Source organism: Oncorhynchus masou, chromosome 22, assembly GCF_036934945.1.
Source record: "Oncorhynchus masou masou isolate Uvic2021 chromosome 22, UVic_Omas_1.1, whole genome shotgun sequence".
Taxonomy (NCBI): domain Eukaryota; kingdom Metazoa; phylum Chordata; class Actinopteri; order Salmoniformes; family Salmonidae; genus Oncorhynchus; species Oncorhynchus masou.
In genome coordinates this window covers 36,195,852-36,221,027 of record NC_088233.1, presented here as the reverse complement: position 1 = coordinate 36,221,027, position 25,176 = coordinate 36,195,852, and the positions used below count along the sequence as shown (strand labels likewise).

Genomic DNA, 25,176 nt, shown 5'->3' with positions numbered 1-25,176 from the left:
TTGATTCAGTGTACAGTGACTGTATAGTAGAGTGAACATGGTGTCCATAAGCGGTGAAACCGTCGTGGGATTTCAATGACTGGTGTGTTGTGAAGTGGTTCCAGTCATGATTGACAGCACAGGGTAGTTTCCTCTCATGATGGTGTCATAGATGAGGCCTTATTTTCCCTTCCCTGAAACGTACAATAGTGTTAATAGTTAGTTGGTTTCTAGTCATATTTTAGTAGCTTTCTCCCGTTGGGCCCAAAGGAAGGCATATAGCCTAGATGCTGGAAGCAGCAGGCATGCTGTGGTGGAGCTTGTCTTGGCTCATCATCGTTGTAGAGCTAAGTGGGTGGTGATCAGAACCCTGCTGTTGCTAAGACGGCTGCATTGCGCTCTGCTGATTCTCAACCACATTCAACAGAGTACTTTCAGTACGTCACACACGCAAATTATGCAATTTAATATTTGTATTAAAATTCTTTATTTTCATTATGCAACTGTTACAGAGCTATTTAGTGAGACTGTATCCCTTAGGGGTATGACATAGTACTGCATCTTAACAGTATAGCTACAGTGCAATCACGCTCATCCTGTATCTACACATAAAATCATGTAAAGCCATACCAGCAGAATTATCTGGATATTGAGCAGACCTCTGATGCTGATGCCAATTATGAAGCCTCTGTAAACCTCATTAATTCAGTCATGTTAAATCTGAGGGACATGAACAGCATGGTCAATGTCACCGGTCTTGTTATTTTTTAAATGTTCGTAGCCAGAGCTTTTACAGCAGAGCAACTGGAACAACTATCACTGACTAGTACTGTTACAATCCACATAAGCCCACACTGTGGATTCTTCAGCCAGTTCCCAGAACAACCCAGTATGCAGCAGAGACAGTAGAACTAAGTGATTGATGGTCCCAACTCGGTCTGAACTCCACCAGGATCAGACCAGTCAGGTCATAAATGTTGAATGTCAGATCCAAATCCGCAACACCATGAAGGAAACGCAACAGGTGTCACAAGGGAGGGCAATACATTTCAACCTGTCAACTTTGTGTGAACTTAAGGAAAGTGTTGAAGTAGATAAAGAACATGTTTGCATCACAGAAGCCTCCTTACTAACAGATCAGTAACACCCACAACCCTCTTTGATAACTGCCTGTTTATGCATCCACCACAAAGATAATGTGGTCAGTGTGTTTCTGCCTCATACAAATTAATATATGGAAGCGACAATGTGCTATGAGCTTTCCATATCCACCAGGAAGATGAATGGGAGTTCCTGTATGTTAGTCAGAGTGTGACATAGACTGTCTCTGAGTGGTAATATTACAGGGACCCATCTCACAGTTTGCTGACAATGTGTGGTAGAGTGAGAGGGTTGGACATTCCGGGGAACCCCCCATCGAAGGCTGCGTTCAGGACCTCGTCCAGGTTGCTGGCTGTTACAAAGTCCAGTTCCTTCCGGACGTTAGCTGGGATCTCCTCCAGATCCTTCTCATTGCGCTTTGGGATGATGACACGCTTCACCCCGGCCCTGTGAGCTGCCAGGACCTTGTCCTTGATCCCTCCCACCTGCAGACAGAATTAGGGCTGGCACAATTACCGTATAACTGACGATTATGGATGAAGACAGTTATGAAAATAAAATAACCTTGGGGGTTTTTGGGGACAAACTGCTGGCCGGGCATTCGTGCGGTTGAGTCAGTTTCTGAGATAACTTGGACTCTTAACGTGATGAAACCTTGTTGCCCCTTGCTGAAACAAGTAAGGTGTTGTAGCAAACAATTAATAGAATGGGCTTGGAACCTCTAACCCTGGCATTTTGACTGGTAAACTCACAATGTCTTCCTGGTATTGTGATGCAATCATTTCCATGGTAAAGTAGAATGCTCATTCAAATGATAACTATAGGAGTGAACGACTCCAGGATTTTGAGTCGTCGTCTTTGGCTGCGCACCACATTATTGCAGAGTCCTACTAGGAACACAAATGTTGTATTCGAAAGAGGACTGGCATGAGCATGCTGCTGCCCATTTGCTTATCAACTTATAAAAGGCCTATTTTGATTGACTATAGAAGATGTGTAGGAAGTAGATTATTTCAGAGATAATTCAGCTGTGTGCAGCCTTGACAGATTCCCATGGGATGATCTGGCGCACTCTCCACGCTGATAAGCCTATTCTTTGATGTGTTGTATACCCCTATTCGGACGGGACTAGTATTGATAGAGACGTTGGTCATGTAATTATTATCCAAGCATATGTTATTCCAGAGGACAATTCACACAGGATTCTTTTTTTTTTGTTAAAAAATATATATTCAATTGACTTAGCAGAGGTTTGTATTCTAGCAGTGAAGAAATGTCAACGTCATGTCTAAACGATAATAGGCTACACTGATAAGTCATGCATGGCTGCCAAATGTACAGGTCTCCCCATCATATTTACATTGAAGTGTGATCATAATCCTTATTTTAGCAATCCATGGTAGACTTCCCTCCTAATAAAAATGCCCCAGATTCTGCTGATTTGAGCTACTGGACAGTATTTGCATGAGAAAGTGAACTTGCCATTTCCAAAAAGTTTAGCTCAGTGGGGAATCGGGGATGCTCTGCTTTGGATCTATTGAATAACTAGGACATCAACAGCCAGGGTTTCATTAAATAAGCTATAGGCACAATACCTTTCATCGCCCATTTAGGTCTAATTAAACTGACGTTTTGGCGATGTTCAACTTCAATTCACTGGCACAATTTAGAATAGCTTTGCCCTAGGCCAACTCATTGATGCAAAGAGTCAATATTTGCAGTGTTGACCCTTCTTTTTCAAGACCTCTGCAATCCGCCCTGGCATGCTGTCAATTAACTTCTGGACCACATCCTGACTGATGGCAGCCCATTCTTGCATAATCAATGCTTGAAGTTTGTCAGAATATGTGGGTTTTTGTTTGTCCACCCGCCTCTTGAGGATTGACCACAAGTTCTCAATGGGATTAAGGTCTGGGAAGTTTCCTGGCCATGGACCTAAAATATTGATGTTTTGTTCCCCGAGCCACTTAGTTATCACTTTTGCCTTATGGCAAGGTGCTCCATCATGCTGGAAAAGGCAGTGTTCGTCACCAAACTGTTCCTGGATGGTTGGGAGAAGTTTCTCTTGGAGGATGTGTTGGTACCATTCTTTATTCATGGCTGTGTTCTTAGGAAAAATTGTGAGTGAGCCCACTCCCTTGGCTGAGAAGCAACACCACCCATGAATGGTCTCAGGATGCTTTACTGTTGGCATGACACAGGACTGAGGGTAGCGCTCACCTTGTCTTCTCCGGACAAGCTTTTTCCGGATGCCCCAAACAATCGGAAAGGGGATTCCGAGAAAATGACTTTACCCCAGTCCTCAGCAGTCCAATCCCTGTAACTTTTGCAGAATATCAGTCTGTCCCTGATGTTTTTCCTGGAGAGAAGTGGCTTCTTTGCTGCCCTTCTTGACACCAGGACATCCTCCAAAAGTCTTCGCCTCACTGTGCGTGCAGATGCACTCACACCTGCCTGCTGCCATTCCTGAGCAAGCTCTGTACTAGTAGTGCCCCAATCCCGCAGCTGAATCAACTTTAGGAGACGGTCCTGGCGCTTGCTGGACTTTCTTGGGTGCCCTGAAGCCTTCTTCACAACAATTGAACCGCTCTCCTTGAAGTTCTTGATGATCCGATAAATGGTTGATTTAGGTCCAATCTTACTTGCAGCAATATCCTTGCCTGTGAAGCCCTTTTTGTGCAAAGCAATGATGACGGCATGTGTTTCCTTGCAGGTAACCATGGCTGACAGAGAAAGAACAATGATTCCAAGCACCAGCCTCCTTTTGAAGCTTCCAGTCTGTTATTTGAACTCAATCAGCATGACAGTGTGATCTCCAGCCTTGTCCTTGTCAACACGCACAGCCGTGTTAACGAGAGAATCACTGACATGATATCAGCTGGTCCTTTAGTGGCAGGGCTGAAATGCAGTGGAAATGTTTTTGAGGGATTCAGTTCATTTGCATGGCAAAGAGGGACTATGCAATTAATTGCAATTCATCTGACCACTCTTCATAACATTCTGGAGTATATGCAAATTGCCATCATACAAGCTTGGGCAGCAGACTTTGTGAAAATGTATATTTGTGTCATTCTCAAAACTTTTGGCCACGACTGTAAACTATACTTGAATATACTTTTGGTGAATTTACGAGGTATTTCAAGACAAAACATTGCGAGATACAGATTATCAAGACATAGCCTATACGCACGGTTCTGACTGTTTGCCTGCCCCTCTTGCTGGCTCGCCTGCTCTTTCTCTTCACTATGAAAGATGCCAGTGTGTGTGTTCAGTCTTCGGTCTGTTGCATGTTTGTAGCTTAGCCTACTCATTGATAGCCCCTACTTTAGTAAATATGCAAGAAATTGTGAGATACACCTACACTGTACTGCGAGATACAGCTTTAGATCACTGATGCATAGCTCTGACTGCCTGGTGGCCTACCTATGTCTGGCTGTGCCCTTCCCCTCGCTAGCTCGCCCTTTCTTTGCTGTGAAAGATGCAAGTTTGTGTTCTCTGAAGTAGCCTACGGCAACTAGCCTAGTCAGTCTCCTCCATTACAAAAATACTGAATCTTAGGGGTCGATTCCACTATGCATGACACCCAGAAATTGGAGTTGATGGGCAAGCAATCTATTATTTTGTAGTAGACACCCCACCACTAGTTAACTGCTCATGCAATGGAATGTATTTTGTAATGTCAGTTGAGTTGAATCAACAAATCACGGCACATATTGATGGGTACACTTCCTGCTTTGTTCATATGGGTACACTCGCAATGGCCGCCAGTCAACCCATTATGCTGTCATTGACTTGAATGGGGACGCCCATTCTTTTCATTCTATTTCTAATGCAGCGCATGCAGTCCGGAGCGGAGGAAAGGATGTGTAGTTGTCTCACCGGCAGCACCAGGCCTCTCAGAGTGATCTCTCCAGTCATGGCCACATCGGACCGTACCAGGCGCCCACTGAACAGCGAGGCCAAGACCGTTACCATGGTGACTCCAGCCGATGGACCGTCCTTTGTGACTGCTCCTGCTGGGAAGTGCAGATGGATGTCTGTCCCCTCAAGAGGATCTGAACCACCGACCACTACATCAGACAGACAGACACACAGTCCTTCAGCCGTCATTGTGTATTGCTTTGATATGGACGCAAATGAGTAGCAAAGCTAAGGCAAAATTAATTTTGTTGTGTGTCTTCACTCACGGTTGGTCAGCTGGTAGTTCTTGGCATTGCTGCGCAGCCAGCTCATGGCCAGGTGGGCAGATTCCTTCATAACGTCACCCAGTTGTCCAGTCAGGGTCAGCTGGCCCTCACCCTCCATGCGGCTGGCCTCCACAAACATGATCTCCCCTCCCAGGGGGGTCCAGGCCAGGCCGACGGCCACGCCCGGCAGTGTCAGACGCTCCGACACCTGGACACGACCGGGGAGAGGAACACAGTCATCTACACTGAGTGTACAAAACAGGAACACCTGCTCTTTCCATGACAGACTGACCAGGTGAATCCAGGTGAAAACTATGATCCCTTATTGAGTTCACTTGTTAAATCCACTTCAAATCAGTGAAATGATGAAAGGAAGGAGACAGATTAAATATGTATTTTTTGAGTGTGTCAAGAACTGCAATGCTGCTGAATTTTTCACACAGCAGTTTCCCGTGTGTATCAAGAATGGTCCACCACCCAAAGGACATCCAGCCAACTTGATACAACTGTGGGAAGCATTGGAGTCAACATGGGCCAGCATCCATGTGGAACGCTTTCGACACCTTGTAGAATCCATGCCGCAACGAATTTAGGTTGTTCTAAGAGCAAAGGGGGTGCAACTCAATATTAGGAAGGTGTTGTTAATGTTTTGTACACTCAGTGTATACAGACACCTAGGTACTGGATCTGTAGTCATCTACACATCACTGCTATATTAGTCAATAACACTGAGGTGAGAGTAAGAGTATGGGGTTTACTATGTTTTAAAACTAGTTGTAGTCCTCAGTATCCTATGCCCAGTGAGGACTAGAAGAATGCTGTGGTCTGCCTTCCCTCCAAATAACCCTCCTTCTGCTCTCCCTGCTGTACACACAACACAGGCACATTCCAGTCCCCCTGTGAGAGCTCGAGAGCCCCTCACCCCAACCCCCTCTCTCCCCCAAATCCCATGGGTATGAATGGAATGCTAAGCTACATTAGTAACATAAGTGTGTACTTTCTGCAGCACAGCTACACTGCTTTAAGCCTGCAGCAACAGCAACCTAATCACAAGTTGGCACATTTAGGTGCATCTATAGTACACTAGAGTACTGTTTTAAAGTTGCACCCTTTAAGTCTGCCAACTAGTACGGTTAGAAGTGCATGTTTATAGTTGTCTCTCACTCGCCCAAGAGGACCAATGTTATGGGTACATAAGAACACTTTGGCTTTAATTCTGCATGACAAGGCTTTTCTATACATGTGCTTCCCACAGTAGAGAATCATCCTGATGTATTTGCTGCAATCTGCAATGTCATCATTCTCTCTCCAGTGCATCAGTCTTCTTAGAGCAGTGTGTTGGGCCAGACAGTGCCAACCCCTACCCTCTCTCACCTCCATCTCAAAGACGTGCGGCCCCAGGATGTCTTTCAACGCGATGTGGTCGATGACGATGGGCATATCTGGGGGCACTGCCATGTCTCCCGACACCCCGTCAGGCTCCTCTGCCCTCCTCCCTCGCTTCCCCTCTGACACACACACACACACACACACACACGAGGTCAGAGAGAATGAGAACATAGAAAGCAGGTGAGCAAATTATAGAGATTAATAGAAATATTAGCAACAGCAAAAGTTAATTTGAGAGGTTGGAGGAGGATGTAAAACAACAAGGTGTGTGTGTGTGTGTGTGCACATAGTGCATGTCTGAGTGGTTGTTCTTGTACACAACACAGCTTCCCCAGACCTCTTATTATGCACATGCTGATCACTGGTCATGTGACCTGACTACCAATGCAAAGTGGATGAGGAGCATGGTGTTCCCCTCAACAGAGCTGGTCCATTCAGTGGCAACACTACACTGCAGCACAACACTATTTTACAAACACTTAATGGATAGTTAAAGAGGGGGGATAACTGAGGGCAGTCTTTATGGACTGACATATCTATGTAGTGAGTGAATGTGTAATATAAATCAGTTCTGACAGTCCCTCTTTGAGCTGTCTAGTGCCATGAAAGACAAAACAAAGCGAGGGATGAAACGAAGGATACAACCAGGGGAGAGAGGTGGGCAAAGGAACAACAGCCGTGCTCCTAACTGGTCATGTGACAGCTGTCATGAGCCGCCAGTCATGGAGCAGCTGGTAGAGAAAAGAAAGACACAGACCCCCCCCACAGCACGCACACACTCCTCCTCACAACTCTTTGTTCGGTCTGCCAATAATGTCACCGTTACCTGGCAACAGACAGCCATTTACACAAAGAGCAGAGGAAGAGTGTCATTCTCTCTTTTCATCTGCTGCTGTTTTGCAGTGGGAGTGGTTACACAGAAGCGAGGGGGCAGGGGGGGGGCAGTCCAAATCTGTTTCAATAGGGCAACAGAGCCATAAAACCCCTCTGTTCTGCCCCCCCCCCTCTCTCTCGGCTCAGGCCGTGTTAACTGCCAGTGTGATTTCTCCTGTTACACAAGAGCTGCTGCACAGAGACACTGGGGGAGGGAAGGCAGGGGGCATGTGGTCGTGAGGCCGTCTGTTAGCAGGATTACCCCCCCCCCCATACCCTTCAGAAGGGGGATGACGTGTGTGTGTGTGTACTGTGTGTGAGCATGCGTGCCTTTATGTTAGAGAGGGCATTGTGCATTGGTCAGCAGATTTGTAGTCAGGGACTGCACAACCAACCGGCGGTGTGAAAGTGTGTGAGGTGACGGTGCTCACTGGAGGGAAGGAGGGAGCACCTGGTAGTGTACATAGTATGATATAGCCATTTCTGTTCCTAACAACTCAATTAGCTCCAGCCTCCAGGGGCAGATATTGTGATTTCACAGCCTGTCTGTGGGGAGTGCTAGTCTGTATACAGCAGGCCACTGAGGCACTGCTGAGACCAGCTCACCACTGCAGTATGTTTGAGGGCAGGGCCTGATACTGTAGCTGTGCCAGTCAGTCAGTCATCCCTCCTGCCCCACAGAGAGTAACTTTCCCATACTAATTGTTCTACCTCCGTGCTCAGCTCCCTGGGGGGCACTCTCAGCAGGCGCGGCCTCTGATTTGGTAACATTGTGACCCTCTGCGACCTTCACTGCCACTGCACGACATATCGCACCGATCTTCCTCTCCAGGGACCGGACACCGGCCTCACGAGTGTACCTGCGTGCGCACACACACACACACACACACACACACACACACACACACACACACACACACACACACACAGTTCCACTATCATCAACCATGATGGTTAAAATGACAGTGTGACTGTTTGAGACATCACCATCTCCCCCCTGGCCATGCTGATAGGTGCTGGCCCCATCTGCAGCATGCTCTGATGTCCACAACACTAAGGATCTATCATGGTCCAAACACACCAACACAGTCGTAAAGAGGGCACGACAACGCCTCTTCCCCCTCAGGAGACTGAAAATATTTGACATGGGCCCTCAGATCCTCAAAAAGTTCCACAGCTGCACCATTGAGAGCATCTTGACTGGCTGCATCAAGATACGCTACAGAGGGTAATGCGTACGGCCCAGTACATCACTGGGGTCGAACTCCCTGCCATCCAGGACCTCAATACCAGGCGGTGTCAGAGAAACGCACTACAAATTGTCACACTCCAGCCACCCAAGTCATAGACTGTTCTCTGCCACCGCACAGCAAAACGGTACTGTAGCGCTAAGTCTAGGACCAAAAGGCTCCTGAACAGCTTCTACCACCAAAACCATAAGACTGCTAAATACACTGAACAAACACATAAAATGCAACATGTGAAGTGTTGGACCCATGTTTCATGAGCTGAAATAAAATAACCCAGAAATGTTTCATACATACAAAAAGCTTATTTCTCTCAGATTCTGTGCACAAATTAGTTTACATCCCTGTTAGGGAGAATTTCTCAAGGCATATCAAGAAGCTGATTAAAAAGCATGATCACTACACAGGTGCACCTTGTTCTGGGAACAATAAAATGCCACTACAATGTGCAGGTTTGTCACACAACACAATGCCACAGATGTCTCAGGTTGAGGGAGCATGGGATTGACATGCTGACTGCAGGAATGCCCATCAGAGCTGTTGCCAGATAATTTGTTCATTTCTCTACCATAAGCCACCTTCAACATCCTTTTAAAGAATTTGGCAGTACGTCCAACTGGCCTCATAACCACAGACCACATGTAACCACGCCAGCCCAGGACCTCTACATCCAGCTTCTTCACCTGCAGGATCGTCTGAGACCAGCCACCCGGGCAGCTGATGAAACCAAAGAATTTCTGCACAAACTGTCAGAAACCATCTCTGGGAAGCTCATCTGTGTGCTCATCATCCTCACCAGGGTCATGACCTGACTGCAGTTGGGCGACATACTGTGGGCAAAGGCTAACCTTTGATGGCCACTGGCACGCTGGAGAAGTGTGCTCTTCCCTGGTTTGAATCCCGGTTTCAACTTTACCGGGCAAAAGGCAGGACCATGTGTATGGCGTCGTGTGGGCGAGCAGTTTGCTGATGTCAACCTGGTGATCAGAGTGCCCCATGGTGGCAGTGGAGTTATGGTATGGCTACAAGCAATGGACAATGAACACAATTGCATTTTATCGATGGCAATTTGAATGCACAGATACCGTGACGAGATCCTGAGGCCCATCGTTGTACCATTCATCCGCCGCCGTCATCTCATGTTTCAGTATGATGAGCCACGGCCCCATGTCGCAAGGATCCGTACACAATTCCTAGAAGCTGAAAAGGTCGCAGTTCTTCCACGGCCTGCATGTCACCCATTGAACATGTTAGGGATGCTCTGGATCGACGTGTACGATATACTGCATTTCAGTTCCCGCCAATATCCAACAACTTCACACAGCCATTGAAGAGTGGGACAACATTCCACAATCAACAGCCTGATCAACTCTATGCGAAGGAGATGAGTTGTGCTGCATGAGGCAACTGCTGGTTACACCAGATACTGACTGGTTTTCTGATCCATGCCCTACCTTTCCTTTTTTAAGGTATCTGTGACCAACAGATGCATATCTGTATTCCCAGTCATGTGAAATCCATAGATAAGGGCCTAATACATTAATTTCCATTGATCGATTTCCTTATATAAACTGTAATTGGTGCATGTTGCGTTTATATTTTATTTCAGTGCAGTTAACCAAATAGCAACGTCAGCACAATAACTGTTCGTCGGGAGCTTCATGAAATGGGTTTCCATGGCCGAGCAGCCGCACACAAGCCTAAGATCACCATGCACAATGCCAAGCGTCGGCTGGAGTGGTGTAAAGCTCGCCGCCATTGGCTCTGGATCAGTGGAAACGTGTTCTCTTGAGTGGTGGATCATGCTTCACCATCTGGCAGTCCGATGGACGAATCTGGGTTTGGCGGATGCCAGGAGAACTCTACCTGCCCCAATGCAGTGCCAACTGTAAAGTTTGGTGGATGAAAAATAATGGTCTGGGATGTTTTTCATGGTTCGGGCTTGGCCCCTTAGTTCCAGCAAAGGGAAATCTTAATGCTACAACATACAATGACATTCTACACGATTCTGTGCTTCCAACTTTGTGGCAAGTTTGGGAAAGGCCCTTTCCTGTTTCACCATGACAGAACCCTGACCTCAACCCCATTGGAACGCTCAACATCAGTGCCCGCCCTCACTAATGCTTGTGGCTGAATGGAAGCAAGTCCCCACAGCAATGTTCCAACATCTAGTGGAAAGTCTTCCCAGAAGAGTGGAGGCTGTTATAGCAGCAATGTTCCAACATCTAGTGGAATGCCTTACCAGAAGAGTGGAGGCTGTTATCGAAGCAAAAGAGGGACCAACTTAATGACCATGATTTTGGAATGAGACATTCGACGAGCAGGTGTCCATATACTTTTGGTCATGTCATGTATCTACCTCAATTTCCTCGTACACCTGCACATCGACCCGGTACTGGTACCCCATGTAATACAGCAAAGTCACCATTGCTCATTTGTAATTTTCTATACAAAAAAAAGCATTTCACTGTTTATCTACACCAGTAGTTTACAAAGCATGTGACAATAAAAATGTACCCGTGGGTGCCCTCTGCGACCCGTCTTAACCTGTCTGGCTCTGGTAATCTCCCCCTTCTGTCCTGCTGGAACGATAGTCACTCCCCTCCTCTCTCTGACCTGCCACACCCCTAGCGTGTGTAAAGCACCCTCGGTGTATGTGTTCGTACTTGCTAATGATGTCCTGGGTGGTGTCCTGAGGTATCTGGAGCTGTTGGGGGGTGAGTCCATGCTGTTCGAGCTGATGGGGAATCAGGTGACGATGAGCTATCTCCACCTTCTCCTCCTGAGTGTACCCTGAGAGGACATCAGATACAGACACAGAGAATGTAATAAACACCTCTTCCTGACAGGCCATTACCATATTTATCCAGGCTAACGCCACATCAATCTCGGAGGGGAACTGCCCACTGTGTCTTGGGGCTACACCATGATGTGTGCTATTAATGTGTTTTAATAACCAGTTACATTGATTCTACATAAATCAATGGCCAAGACAGGTACTCAATGCCCCTTCAACTGACCCCTCTGCCCAACAAGATGACCCTTGACCTCTGACCTTGCACCTGGAGGACTTCCATCCTGTCCAACAGGGCCGGAGGGATGGTGGCCGTGGAGTTGGCTGTAGCGATGAACAGGACCTGGGAAAGGTCGAAGGCCACGTTGAGGTAGTGGTCTGTGAAGCTGTGATTCTGCTCTGGGTCCAGGACCTGGTGGGAGTCAGGCGGACATAGAAGAGACACAGTATTAGGAGCACAACTAACACTCAGCAACAGGAATGCATATTTCATTATACTCAACTGGTTAGCGACCATTACTAATGAGCTGCATGTCTACCAGCTGCAGATGTAGAAACATTTACACTGTGTGTGTCTGTGAATTGTTGGTTCAGACTTCACACTGCGAGAGGCAATAAACAAATCATTCTGCTTTGCTTCCTCCACCACATCCCTTCTCCTCCTCCCTGCTCGGCCTCTCTCTATCCCTCTGGGCACCCAAGCAGAGAGAGAGGAAGAAAAATAGAGAGTGAGAGGGAAAGTGGGAGTAAGAAGGTGGAATGTTGAATGCAGCAGAACAGTGGACCTGATGGGTAATTCTGTGACTGAGCCTGAAGTTTTGGTTTGGCTGTGATGTGTTCTGCAAACACTGGCTCCCACAAAGCAGGACTACATTACCGCGCATGTCTACCTTACAGCGCGGGACTACATTACCACACAGGACTACATTATCACGCCAGTAGATAAAAGGATTAAAGCAAACAAAGGAACAGAGGGAGCAATGTAGTCCTGCGTGGTAATGGAGTCCTGCGTGGTAATGGAGTCCTGCGTGGTAATGGAGTCCTGCGTGGTAATGGAGTCCTGCGTGGTAATGGAGTCCTGCGTGGTAATGGAGTCCTGCGTGGTAATGGAGTCCTGCGTGGTAATGGAGTCCTGCGTGGTAATGGAGTCCTGCGTGGTAATGGAGTCCTGTGTGGTGAGTGAGTGAGTGAGTGAGTGAGTGAGTGAGTGAGTGAGTGAGTGAGTGAGTGAGTGAGTGTGGACACTACAGTGCTCATTTGTCTCCGTCCATCACTGTGATGGGGAATCTTAATCCCTCCTCTCCCATTGTGTTTCCAGGAGGTGAAGTGGGACGGTGATGCACCATAGGAGCTGATAACTCCAGCAGGAAGTGGAGCAGGGCCAGGTGAACCAGCCGAGGTCACAGACCTACCTCCAGGGGACTACTGGGTCTTTCTAGAGATCAGACAGGTGTTGACTTCATACATGCAGACTTATTTGATAGGACTTGTTTCCTCCATCCTCCTCTATATATAATCTATGTAGAATCTTATCCCTCTCTCTGCCTGGCTGTCTGGATGAGCCTCTGTCCATCTCCCTGTATCACTCAATCCCTCACTCCTTTCCTACCTCTTCCCCTTTGTACTCCATATTGTTTGCATCAGAGACCATGAAGCTGCCCCCCGGTCTGGAGATCCCAGGTTTCTCACCTCCAACAGGGCAGAGGCAGGGTCTCCCTGCAGACTCTTGCCTAGCTTGTCCACCTCGTCCAGCAGGAAGACAGGGTTGTTGACTCCCACCGTCTTCAGCCCATTGATGATGCGGCCAGGCATGCTGCCCACATAGGTCCTCCTGGAGACAGGGAGCGAAAGGGCATCATGTCAGACAGAGAGACCAGTACATAGAGGACAGAAAATGAGGTGCAGAAAGGAAATGAAAGCAAAACAGGTGTGCAGTGAGATAATGATAGGACGGAGAGAGAATCAATGGAAGGAGAAAGACTAAAAACAAGGAAGCCAAAACAGGATGCTTAAACAACGTGCTGGACCATGTATATACAAACATCCCTGATCATGTCTCTCTGTTCCTACTCCCAGCCTACAAGCAGCAACTCTAGAGGGAGCCACCAGCACAGATAGTGAGGCACTGGACCGAGGGGGCTGCCTCAACACTGCAGGACTGTTTTGAAAAGATTCATCCACCTAGGACTCATCCATCAACATTGTGAAATATACACTACATGGCCAAAAGTACATGACCGCTCGTCGAATATTTCATTCCAAAATCAAAGGCATTAATATGGAGTGCTCCCCCAGTTGTTGCTATAACAGCCTCCACTCTTATAGGAAGGCTTTCCACTAGGTGTTGGAACTTTTCTGTGGGGACTTGCTTCCATTTAGCCACAGGAACATTGGGGAGGTCAGACACTGAAATAGGGTGATTAGGCCTGGCTCACAGTCGGCGTTCCAATTCATCCCAAAGGTGTTCGATGGGGTTGAGGTCAGGCCTCTGTGCAGGCCAGTCAAGTTCTTCTACACCGATCTCGTCAAACCATTTCTGTACGAACCTCGCTTTGTGCACAGGGGAAATGTCACGCTGAAACAGGAAAGGGCCTTCCCCAAACTGTTGCCACAAAGTTTGAAGCACAGAATCGTCCAGAATGTCATTGCATGCTGTAGCGTTTGGATTTCCCTTCACTGGAACTAAGGGGCCAAGTCCGAACCATGAAAAACAGCCCCAGAACACTACTCCTCCGCCACCAAACTTCACAGTTGGCACTATGCATTGGGACAGGTAGCGTTCTCCTGGCATCCTCCAAACCCAGATTCGTCCATGGGACTGCCAGATGATGAAGCGTCACAGAGGAAGGGATTTCCACCGCTCCAGAGTCCAATGGCGGCATTGGGGCAGGTAGAGTTCTCCTGGCATCAGCCAAACCCAGATTCGTCCTTTGGACTGCCAGATGGTGAAGCATGACTCATCACTCCAGAGAATGTGTTTTCACTGCTCCAGAGTCCAAAGCCGGCGAGATTTACACCACTCCAGCCGACGCTTGGCGTTGCGCATGGTGATCTTAGGCTTGTATGCAGCTGATTGGCCATGGAAACCCATTTCATGAAGCTCCCGACTAACAGTTATTGTGCTGAAGTTGCTTCCAGAGGCAGTTTGGAACTCAGTAGAGAGTGTTGCAACCAAGGACAAACGATTTTTACACATCGACTCTGCACCGGTACTCCTTGAGATTGTTATTAATTGTGTTACTATTTTTATTTGCACATTTTTACTTTAACTCTGCATTGTTGGGAAAGCGCTCGTAAGTAAGGATTTCACAGTCTACACCTCTTGTATTCTCCGTATTTGATTTTAATTGACACAAACACTACACTACAGCACAGCACACAAACACCATGTAAGGTGGAACCAGTATGAACCTAACTCACATCCCAGCCCCACACTTATATGTATACACAAGTGCGCTATGCAGCCTGAAACCACATCAAAACACACAACAGGCAGCTTCCTAAACTGCAGTGGTGGGTGGTTTGGTGTGGTGTCACAATTGATGCATGAGACTAGAGACTGGGGGCTATGGATAAACTCAGAGACTGGCTGAGAGACACAGGAAGGACCTGCTGGCTGAGATGTCATCATCCCGCCGAGTCTCCATAGTGACAGGCGAACCATTTGAACATGAAAGATTACATCATGCTTCCACTCCTAGTTTTCTCTCTCGGGATTACTCACATTGTAGAGGGCTGTATACAAAACATTAGGAACACCTGGTCGTTCCAGGACAGACTGACCAGGTGAAACCTTGTTAAAAATCTATATTTTTACCCCGTTTTCTCCACAATTCCGTGATATTCAATTGGGAGTTACAGTCTTGTTACATCGCTGCAATTCCCGTACGGACTCGGGAGAGGCGAAGGTTGAGAGACGTGCATCCTCCAAAACACAACGGCACTGCTTCTAAACGGCACTGGACTTACCCTCCCCACTCGCTTAAGTCAGAATATAATATCTATAGGGGTTTCATTTCCTGTGCAGAATACAATTTACAGACACAGCGGCTTGCCTGCCCACCTATTAATCCCCACCTCCGTTCTCTGCCCTCTCCAGTGTACCTGTGCCCGCGGATGTCAGACTGGTCACACACCCCTCCCAGGGCAATGCGGTGGAACTCCCTGCCCAGGGTACGGGCGATGGAGCGCCCCACACTGGTCTTTCCCACCCCAGGCGGCCCCACAAAGCACAGGATGGGCCCCTTGAGGGTGCTCTTCAGCTGCCTCACAGCCAGGTACTCCAGCACTCTCCTCTTCAGCTTCTCCATGGCATAGTGGTCACTGTCCAACAGCACCCGCGCAGCATGGATATCAAGACAGTCTGCAGAGACAATGCGGATCAGGGTTTAATTCCAACACCGTGAATATTGTCAAAGACCTTATCTAATGTCAACCAAGTGATTAAGATAACCATTGATCTAGATTGTAATAACAAGTATTGTTTTATGTCGCTACATGACTAAGCAGACATATGGTATGGACTCCCCTGTGTGGTAATGCTGAATCATCTCAGCAAATGTCCCCAATACTCTCAGTGTCTAATGACTGGCTATAGAGGACAAAGCAACCAGTGACAAAATATGATATTGAGCTCCCTCCAGTGGTAGAAGCCTTTAATTCCATTTTGAACAGAGAGTTAAAAAAAAGAGAGCTGTGGTGGACTTCCTCGTGGTACACTTTGGTTTCTACCCCTCGTCCCCAAAAAAAGTGCCCTATCCCATTACAGAGATTTTCAAGGTATAACGTGCATATGATGTGCTCTGTATGTATGGATATGTAAATGTCTAAGCGGCAGTGTAGCCTAGTGGTTAGAGCATTGGACTAGTAACTGGAAGGTTGCAAGTTCAAATTCCCGAGCTGACAAGGTACAAAATCTGTTGTTCTGCCCCTGAACAGGGCCTAGGAACCCACTGTTCCTAAGCCGTCATTGAAAATAAGAATTTGTTCTTAACTAACTTGCCTAGTAAAATAAAATAAATTCAAAGAATAAAGTGTAAATGAATAAAGAAATGAACCTGAGATTGTAGTGGTGTCATAGTGGTGTACTGTGAATACCTGTGGTACTTTTGCTCCAGGGCAATTCCACCATAAGATCCAGGTAGTTTCGGGTGAGAGCGTACTCTGGCATGGACTGGGGCATCTTCTTCAATCTGTGTAGATTATCACACAGTGCCTTTAGAAAGTATTCACACACCATTACCGGTTCCAAATTGTGTTGTGTTACAGCCGGAATATAAAAATAAAAATATTTGTGTCACTGGACTACACACCATACCCCATAATGTCAAAGTGGAATTATGGTTTAAGAAATGTTTACAAATGAATAAAAAATGAAAAGCTGATATGTTTTGAGTCAATAAGTATTCAAACCCTTTTGTTATGACGAGTCTAAACACATTCAGGAGTAAAAATGTGCTTTAAGAAGTCAAATAATAAGTTGATTGCATGGACTCAATGTGTGCATTAATAGTGTTTAACATGATTCTTGAATGACTATACATCATCTCTGTACCCCACACATACAGATAATGGCAAGGTCCCTCAGTCGAGCAGTACATTCCGAAAACAGATTCAACCACAAATACCAGAAGGGCACCTATTGGTAGACATCGAATATCCCTTTGAGCATGGTGAAGTTATTCATTACGCTTTGGAAGGTGTATCAATACACCCAGTCACTACAAAGACACAGGCGTCCTTCCTAACTCAGTTGCCGGAGAAGAATTTCACCACGAGGCCAATGGTGATTTTAAAACAGTTACAGAGTTGAATAGCTGTGATAGGAGAAAACTGAGGATGGACCAACAACCTTGTAGTTACTCCACAATACTAACCTAATTGACAGAGTGAAAAAGGAAGCCTGTACATAATAACAACATTCTAAAACATGCATCCTGTTTGCAATAAGGCACTAAAGTAAAACTGCAAAAAATGTGGCAAAGAAATGAACTGTCCTGAATACAAAGTGTTATGTTTGGGGCAAATTCAACACAACACATTACTGAGTACCACTCTTCATATTTTCAAGCATGGTGGTGGCTACATCATGTTATGGGTATGATTGTCATTGGCAAGGACTGGGGAGTTTTTTTTAGGATAAAAATAAATCAAATTCAGCGAAGCACTGGGAAAATCCTAGAGGAAAATCTGGTTCAGTCTGCTTTCCAACAGACACTGAGACAAATTGACCTTTCAGCAGGACAATAAACTCAAACAAATGCCAAATATACACTGGGGTTGGGGACACAAACACACACACACACACACACACACAATGCATAGTCCGGGTAGCCATTTGATTAGCTGTTCAGGAGTGTTATGGCTTGGGGATAAAAGCTGTTGAGAAGCCTTCTTGTCCTAGACCTGGCACTCCGGGACCGCTTGCCATGCGATAGTAGAGAGAACAGTCTATGACTGGGGTGGGGCCTTTGACAATTTTTAGGGCCTTCCTCTGACACCACCTGGTGTAGAGGTCCTTGATGGTAGGAAGCTTGGCCCCAGTGATGTACTGGGCCCTACGCACTACCCTCTGTAGTGCCTTGCGGTCGGAGGCTGAGCAGTTGCCGTACCAGGCAGTGATGCAACCAGTCAGGATGCTCTCGATGTTGCAGCTGTAGAACCTTTTGAGGATCTGAGCACCCATGCCAAATCTTTTCAGTCTCCTGAGGGGGAATAGGTTCTGTCATGCCCACTTCACGACTGTCTTGGTGTGTTTGGACCATTCTAGTTTGTTGGTGATGTGGACACCAAGGAACTTGAAGCTCTCAACCTGCTCCACTACAGCCCCGTCGATGAGAATGGGGGCGTGCTCGGTCCTCCTTTTCCTGTAGTCCACAATTATCTCCTTTGTCCTGATCACATTGAGGGAGAGGTTGTTATTCTTGCACCACCCATGCCAGGTCTCTGACCTCCTCCCTGTAGGCTGTCTCGTCATTGTCAGTGATCAGGCCTACCACTGTTGTGTCATCTGCAAACTTAATGATGGTGTTGTAGTGCCTGGCCATGCAGTTGTGTACAGGCATGACCAAGATGACATTGAATGTTCCTTGTTACAGTTGATGTTGCCATGTTACAATTGATGTTGCCATGTTACAGCTGACTTAAATATGCTTGAAAATCTATGGCAATAATTGAAAATGGCTGTCTGGCAATGACCAACAACCAAGTTGACAGAGCTTGACAAATTCTTTAAAGAATCATGTGCAACTTGTTTACATTCCAGGTGTGAAAAGCTCTTACAGAGAATTACTCAGAAAGACTCACAGCTGTAATTGCTGTCAAAGGTGATTCTAACATGTATTGACTTGGGGTTGAATACTTATGCAAATTAGATATTTCTGCATTTCATTTTCAAAAAATGTGCAAACAATTCTAAAAACATGTTTTCACTTTGTCATTATGGTGTATAGTGCAAAGATTCAGGCCTTAACACAACAAAATGTAGAATAAGTCAAGGGGTATGAATACTTTCTGAAGGCACTGTATGTAATCAAGATGTATTAGTGTTTTATTTTTCATTAATTATTTTACAAATGTTAGAATTTTTTCTTCCACTTTGACAGAGTATTTGTGTAGATCGTTGACAAAAAAATGAGAAGTACATTTTTATCCCATGGGTTGTGAATTCTTTCTGAAGACATTGTTTGTGTCAATGCCACTACTATGGAAATATACACACATAATGTACACAAACACACTGCAAGTGTCCCCAAATAACCAGGAAGTCTGAATCCATCGGAATGTAAGGTAAATAAACTGTGGGCACCTTTTGAGCTCTTTGAGGCAGACACGCAGGGCAGGCTCTGGCATATTCACTCCTTTAACCTTCCTCTCCAGGACAGCTGTGTCATCACCATCCTCATCATCACCCTCTTCATCCAATGAGAACTGACGACCAGGAAGCACACCCCCTTTACGTACAGCCAGCACCTGAGAGATAGGGGATAGAAGAGTGCCAAGCATGAGGCATACTGTATAATCACTGCATTTCAATTCTAAGCAGGCACTGCCTCTGATCTTTTAGCATGCCCACAAGTGTGACACTTTTTCCTAGAAGAAATGCTAACAGTTGAGTAGTCTTTGTCATTCAAGCGTCAGCATGCTTCAGTTCGGCTGGAGGCTAGCCGAATAGCCAAACTGAGCGAGTGTGCTTGCATACTCCCTTAAAAGACATTCGCTTGAAAAACGAGAAAAAAAGTGACAATAGTACTGTTTGTCCTCTTTGAGAAGCCATAGCCAGTATACACTTCCTCAAACTAGTCATAATTAATCTAAGACAACATAAAAATTAAAGAGATTTCTTGAGTTTTTGCTGAGATCTTGGTCACGCAATTTTACATCTAACTAAGATGTTAGGTGCAGTATTTCTCAATAAAAAAATGTGCATGAAAACAAGTCATCTGTCGTTGAATGACAACAAAGACTGTTGAAGAATCCCTACAGTTGACCAATCACGGATGAAGACTTTGGCACCCGAACTTCGGCTGGCCTCGAAGTTGTATGTGCCAGAACAGCCCAAAAAAAACTTACTGGAGTCCAGAACGAACAAAAACGTTGTCATAATATATGCACAAACTCTTCCGAACTGTTTTGGCTGGGAAGCCTTTACCCTTTTGTCATCGTCTCGTCTTGGTTTTCTGGTCTTCTGCAGCAGTTTGAGACCCTCAATCTGTCTGGTCAGCAGGGGAAGAGTCTTCTTAAAACGTTCCTCCAGACTCACTGCATCCAGAACCTGCATGTCCACATACATATCACTGTAAGTGTATAACAGAAAGCAGGAAGAGACGCATATAGCTGATACATTCATGCCCTTGCACAGGGATGTGAATAAAAAAATATTTGACATTCCTAAAAACAACACGGTACGTGAATGAACAAGCACCCACAGACACAGAAACAAATTGCTCTACCTGGAGCTTCTCTTTGTTGGAGGTATGAATCATAGAAGCCAGGACATCAGGCAGGGTCTCCCTGGGGAGGCTGTCCAAGAGCCTTCTCAACTTGGCCACCACAGGAACAGACATGTCCAACATGCCTACCAACTAACACAGACACACAGAGAGGAAAGACAACATAGTGAAGAAACACAGTGGACAGATATGAAACACGGACAGGGGTGGAGATCAGAAATCAAGGTCTGTGTGGACAACAGGCAGTACATCTGTCTACGTAAACACATACCATGACATACATTACATAGGTGAAAAATATTCTGTACATTTACAGAAGTGTAGCCTAGCCTATTACCCACATTGGAGGAATCCTCGTTGGCTATGCTAAAAGAACATAAAGTCATAGCTTCTGGTCCTGTGTGGCTCAGTGAGTGTGGTGCTTACACAAGAGCTGTGGGTTCGAGTCCTGATGGGGTCAAATACTAAAAATACATACATTCACGGTTACTGTAATATTAGTGGCTTTGGATAAAAACATCTGCAAAACGGTATATTATTTTTATAGGACACACATACTGTAGATTATATTACTGAACGTCAGGGATGCTGCTCCTGCACTGTCTGTCACACCCACCTGCACAGCGGCCTGGTAGAACCTCTGGGACAGCTCACCCAGCTCTCCATCTGGTCCGGCTGCCTCAGACATCTCCTCTGGACTGGTGTACTGCTCCAGCTTATCCAGTTGCTCCACCTCAGCCACGGGGAAGGGCCCCTCCTTCAGCAGTTGGGCCACGCGGAAGCGACACAGCCCTGTGATGAGCAGTGTGTAGTGGGGCTTGGGCCAGTTACTGCCCACTACCTGCACCGCCAGCCCCGCTGTGCCAATACTAATAAGGGAGCGGTAATTACAGAATAGTATGAGGCGAGGAAAAACATAATCGTCCCTGCCAAATGACACCCTACTCCCTATACAGTGCATTACGGAAAAGGGTGCCACTCAGGTTGCGGTCTCTGATCATAACATCTACAACACAGCTAGTGTACAGACAGTCAAATCCAAAAGAGTAAGAAACAGTGGTGCAAAAAAGTATTTAGTCAGCCACCAATTGTGCAAGTTCTCCCACTTAAAAATATGAGAGGCCTGTAATTTTCATCATAGGTACACTTCAACTATGACAGACAAAATGAGAAAAACAATCCAGAAAATCACATTGTAGGATTTTTAATGAATTTATTTGCAAATTATGGTGGAAAATAAGTATTTGGTCAATATCAAAAGTTTCTCAATACTTTGTTATATACCCTTTGTTGGCAATGACAGAGGTCTAATGTTTTCTGTAAGTCCTCACACACTGTTGCTGGTATTTTGGCCCATTCCTCCATGCAGATTTCCTCTAGAGCAGTGATGTTTGGGGGTTGTTGCTGGGCAACACAAACTTTCAACTCCCTCCAAAGATTTTCTATGGGTTGAGATCTGGAGACTGGCTAGGCCACTCCAGAACCTTGAAATGCTTCTTACGAAGCCATTGTCATGCTGAAAGAGCCAACCATGTTTCATCTTCAATGCCCTTGATGATGGAAGGAGGTTTTCACTCAAAATCTCACAATACATGGCCCCATTCATTCTTTCCTTTACACGGATCAGTCGTCCTGGTCCCTTTGTCCACCAAACACGACGAGTTGAGTTTTTACCAAAAAGTTATATTTTGGTTTCATCTGACCATATGACATTCTCCCAATCTTCTTCTGGATCATCCAAATGCTCTCTAGCAAACTTCAGACGAGCCTGGACATGTACTGGCTTAAGCAGGGAGACACGTCTGGCACTGCAGGATTTGAGTCCCTGGCGGCGTAGTGTGTTACTGATGGTAGGCTTTGTTACTTTGGTCCCAGCTCTCTGCAGGTCATTCACTAGGTCCCCCCGTGTGGTTCTGGGATTTTTGCTCACCTTTCTTGTGATCATTTTGACCCCACGGGGTGAGATCTTGCGTGGAGCCCCAGATCGAGGGAGATTATCAGTGGTCTTGTATGTCTTCCATTTCCAAATAATTACTCCCACAGTTGATTTCTTCAAACCAAGCTGCTTACCTATTGCAGATTCAGTCTTCCCAGCCTGGTGCAGGTCTACAATTTTGTTTCTGGTGTCCTTTGACAGCTCTTTGGTCTTGGCCATAGTGGAGTTTGGAGTGTGGCTGTTTGAGGTTGTGGACAGGTGTCTTTTATACTGATAACAAGTTCAAACAGGTGCCATTAATACAGGTAACGAGTGGAGGACAGAGGAGCCTCTTCAAGAAGAAGTTACAGGTCTGTGAAAGCCAGAAATCTTGCTTGTTTGTAGGTGACCAAATACTTATTTTCCACCATAATTTGCAAATTAATTAATTAAAAATACTACAATGTGATTTTCAGGATTTTTTTTTCTCATTTTGTCTGTCATAGTTGAAGTGTACCTATGATGAAAATTACAGGCCTCTCTCATATTTTTAAGTGGGAGAACTTGCACAATTGGTGGCTGACTAAATACTTTTTTGCCCCACTGTATGTGACTAATGTTGTGCCAGAGAAAATTGTGAATTATCAATATGATTTAACATTGGCATCCTACTTCAGTTGTTGCAGTTATTAAAGCATAGGAGGGACATATATTACTACTTAGTAACCAGTGAACTAACATGGTTGTATCCTGCTAAATGCAAGGTTAAAGTCCATCTGAAGTTCAAACGACCATTCTAGAACAACTTACAGGAGAAAGCATAGGGAAAAAGTTTAAATTCCACTTTCAAAAATGTAAAGCATGATTTAGCTATCAAGTTAGTTCTATTTTTAAGAATCAATTAAAGGAATTCTTAGTAAGAAATCATATAATATCGCTTACTGATAGCACCACCATCGTAAACATTTCGGAACATTCAAACAACATCCAGTGATATAATAGACAGGACATGACATAGTTTCCATTGAGTGAAGTTCAAGTACACTAGCTAGCTTTTCTCAATGTGACATTTAACTGGCAGTGGTTGTTGTACAGCTTGCTAACTTAGTTACATCATAGCTCCTACTACCGCTTGACTACAACAGGTAGCTGTTAGGCCTGCACTTGGCAGGCACAAAGACATGTTGAGATGTCATGTAAAATAGCAGAATTAGCTAACTACTGTTACCTACCTATGCAAAGTGGGGAGATCTTCAGTATCGTGTTCAGGATCTCGGGTGTTGGGGATCACGCCGATGATGGTGCTCTTCAGCGAGGTCCCCTTCAGCAGTCTACTCTTCACCAGATGCATGTTCCTCGCCGTTTCAACACTGATCCGCATCGTCGAGCCTGGCAAAAGCACCCCTTCATGGGTCAACAGCAGAGGCAGTCGACTTGGGATTTGGATACCGCTGTTGGATGACATTATTTGATGTTTTCCCAGCTACCGATCTTCAGGTTAATATGGACAAAATGTATAGTACTTCTTTCTCCATCGGGTGACAGACTAGGGTGAATGTCACAACATTACAAACTACGGCGTGCAGTAGGGGACAAACGCCCTCTGCTGGTCAAATGCATTGACATGTAAGCGCAACGCTCAATTAATTGCCAGTGGAGTTTTCCGATGAGAATGTTTCCAAATTGATACAGTACAATGTTGTTTCTTAAAACCTCTTAAGGATCCGCCCCTTTTTTTCAATTTTCGCCTAAAATGACTTACCAAAATCTAACTGCCTGTAGCTCAGGACCTGAAGCAAGGATACCATTTGAAAGGAAACACTTTGAAGTTTGTGGAAATGTGAAAGGAATGTAAGAGAATATAACACAATAGATCTGGTAAAAGATAATACAAAGAAAAAAACAACTGTTCTTTTGTATTTTTTTTGTACCATCTATGAAATGCAAGAGAAAGGCCAAAGTGTATTATTCCAGACTAGGTGAAGTTTAGATTTTAGCCACTAGATGGCAGCAGTGTATGAGCAAAGTTGTCGACCGATCCAATGAACCATTGCATTTCTGTTCAAAATGTTCTATCGACTGCCCAAATGTGCCTAATTTGTTTATTAATAACTTTCCATGTTAAAAATTGTGCACTCTCCTCAAACAATAGCATGGTATTATTTCACTGTAATAGCTCCTGTAAATTGGACAGTGCAGTTAGATTAACCCTATAAAGGTGTGGATCAATTTAACTTTGTTTCCAAAACCAAACCACAGGCGATGCATGTTAATGTTCAGACCGAGCGTCGAGGATCTTAACAAAACTACCCCTTCAGAAGATGCCTTTGTCCAATGACTCTCATGTGCAGTGTAATAGAACTGAAAGTCGTGATCAAGGGCTAGCCATCAGGTAGCCTGATTTCAGATGTGTCCATGTAACCAGAATTATTATTATTATTTACAGAATAGTTCCCTGGAGGAAACTGCGTGAGGGTCATGCCTTTTCAATTTCAGTCAAGAGCATGGGTTAGTATTTTTTTAAATCTAGTCCAGGGGACGGTCATGTAATTTGTAACTGATGAAATATCTATATTTTAGAATTAGTTCCTCATCTCTGATTCTCCACTGGGCCCGCATTATCAAGTGCACCGATAGGCTATTTAGTGTGTTCTCAATCAAATGATCCATAGCCTATAGGCTACAAAGTAAAGTTTTATTTCTAAGATATCTGTTGGATGGTGTATATAAAACTAGGCTG

The 25,176-nt window shown here is 45.4% G+C and overlaps 1 protein-coding gene across 1 annotated transcript; it reads right to left on the bottom strand.

The window, feature by feature from the left end:
* Positions 1-435: 435 nt before the first annotated feature.
* On the bottom strand, positions 436-24,024 carry lonp2 (lon peptidase 2, peroxisomal). The gene is made up of 15 exons (XM_064930061.1): positions 23,669-24,024; positions 21,138-21,390; positions 20,522-20,653; positions 20,221-20,343; positions 19,378-19,541; positions 16,668-16,762; positions 15,675-15,933; positions 13,260-13,401; positions 11,832-11,982; positions 11,443-11,569; positions 8,241-8,389; positions 6,642-6,775; positions 5,268-5,475; positions 4,960-5,150; positions 436-1,565 (listed from the first exon to the last, which is right to left on the bottom strand). Exons 1-15 carry the CDS (start codon positions 23,899-23,901, stop codon positions 1,335-1,337), a joined length of 2,592 nt encoding a protein of 863 aa, XP_064786133.1. The 5' UTR covers positions 23,902-24,024; the 3' UTR covers positions 436-1,334.
* Positions 24,025-25,176: the final 1,152 nt, after the last annotated feature.

Bases quoted from the DNA above. Each gene is read 5' to 3' on its own strand.
- lonp2 (XM_064930061.1), bottom strand. From the start codon at position 23,901: ATGTCATCCAACAGCGGTATCCAAATCCCAAGTCGACTGCCTCTGCTG. The intron at 20,654-21,137 runs GTGGGTGTGACA...TGTCTGTGTTAG, and splicing joins TCTACCAGGCCGCTGTGCAG to TTGGTAGGCATGTTGGACAT. The intron at 11,983-13,259 runs GTGAGAAACCTG...GACTCCCACCAG, and splicing joins CTGCCTCTGCCCTGTTGGAG to GTCCTGGACCCAGAGCAGAA.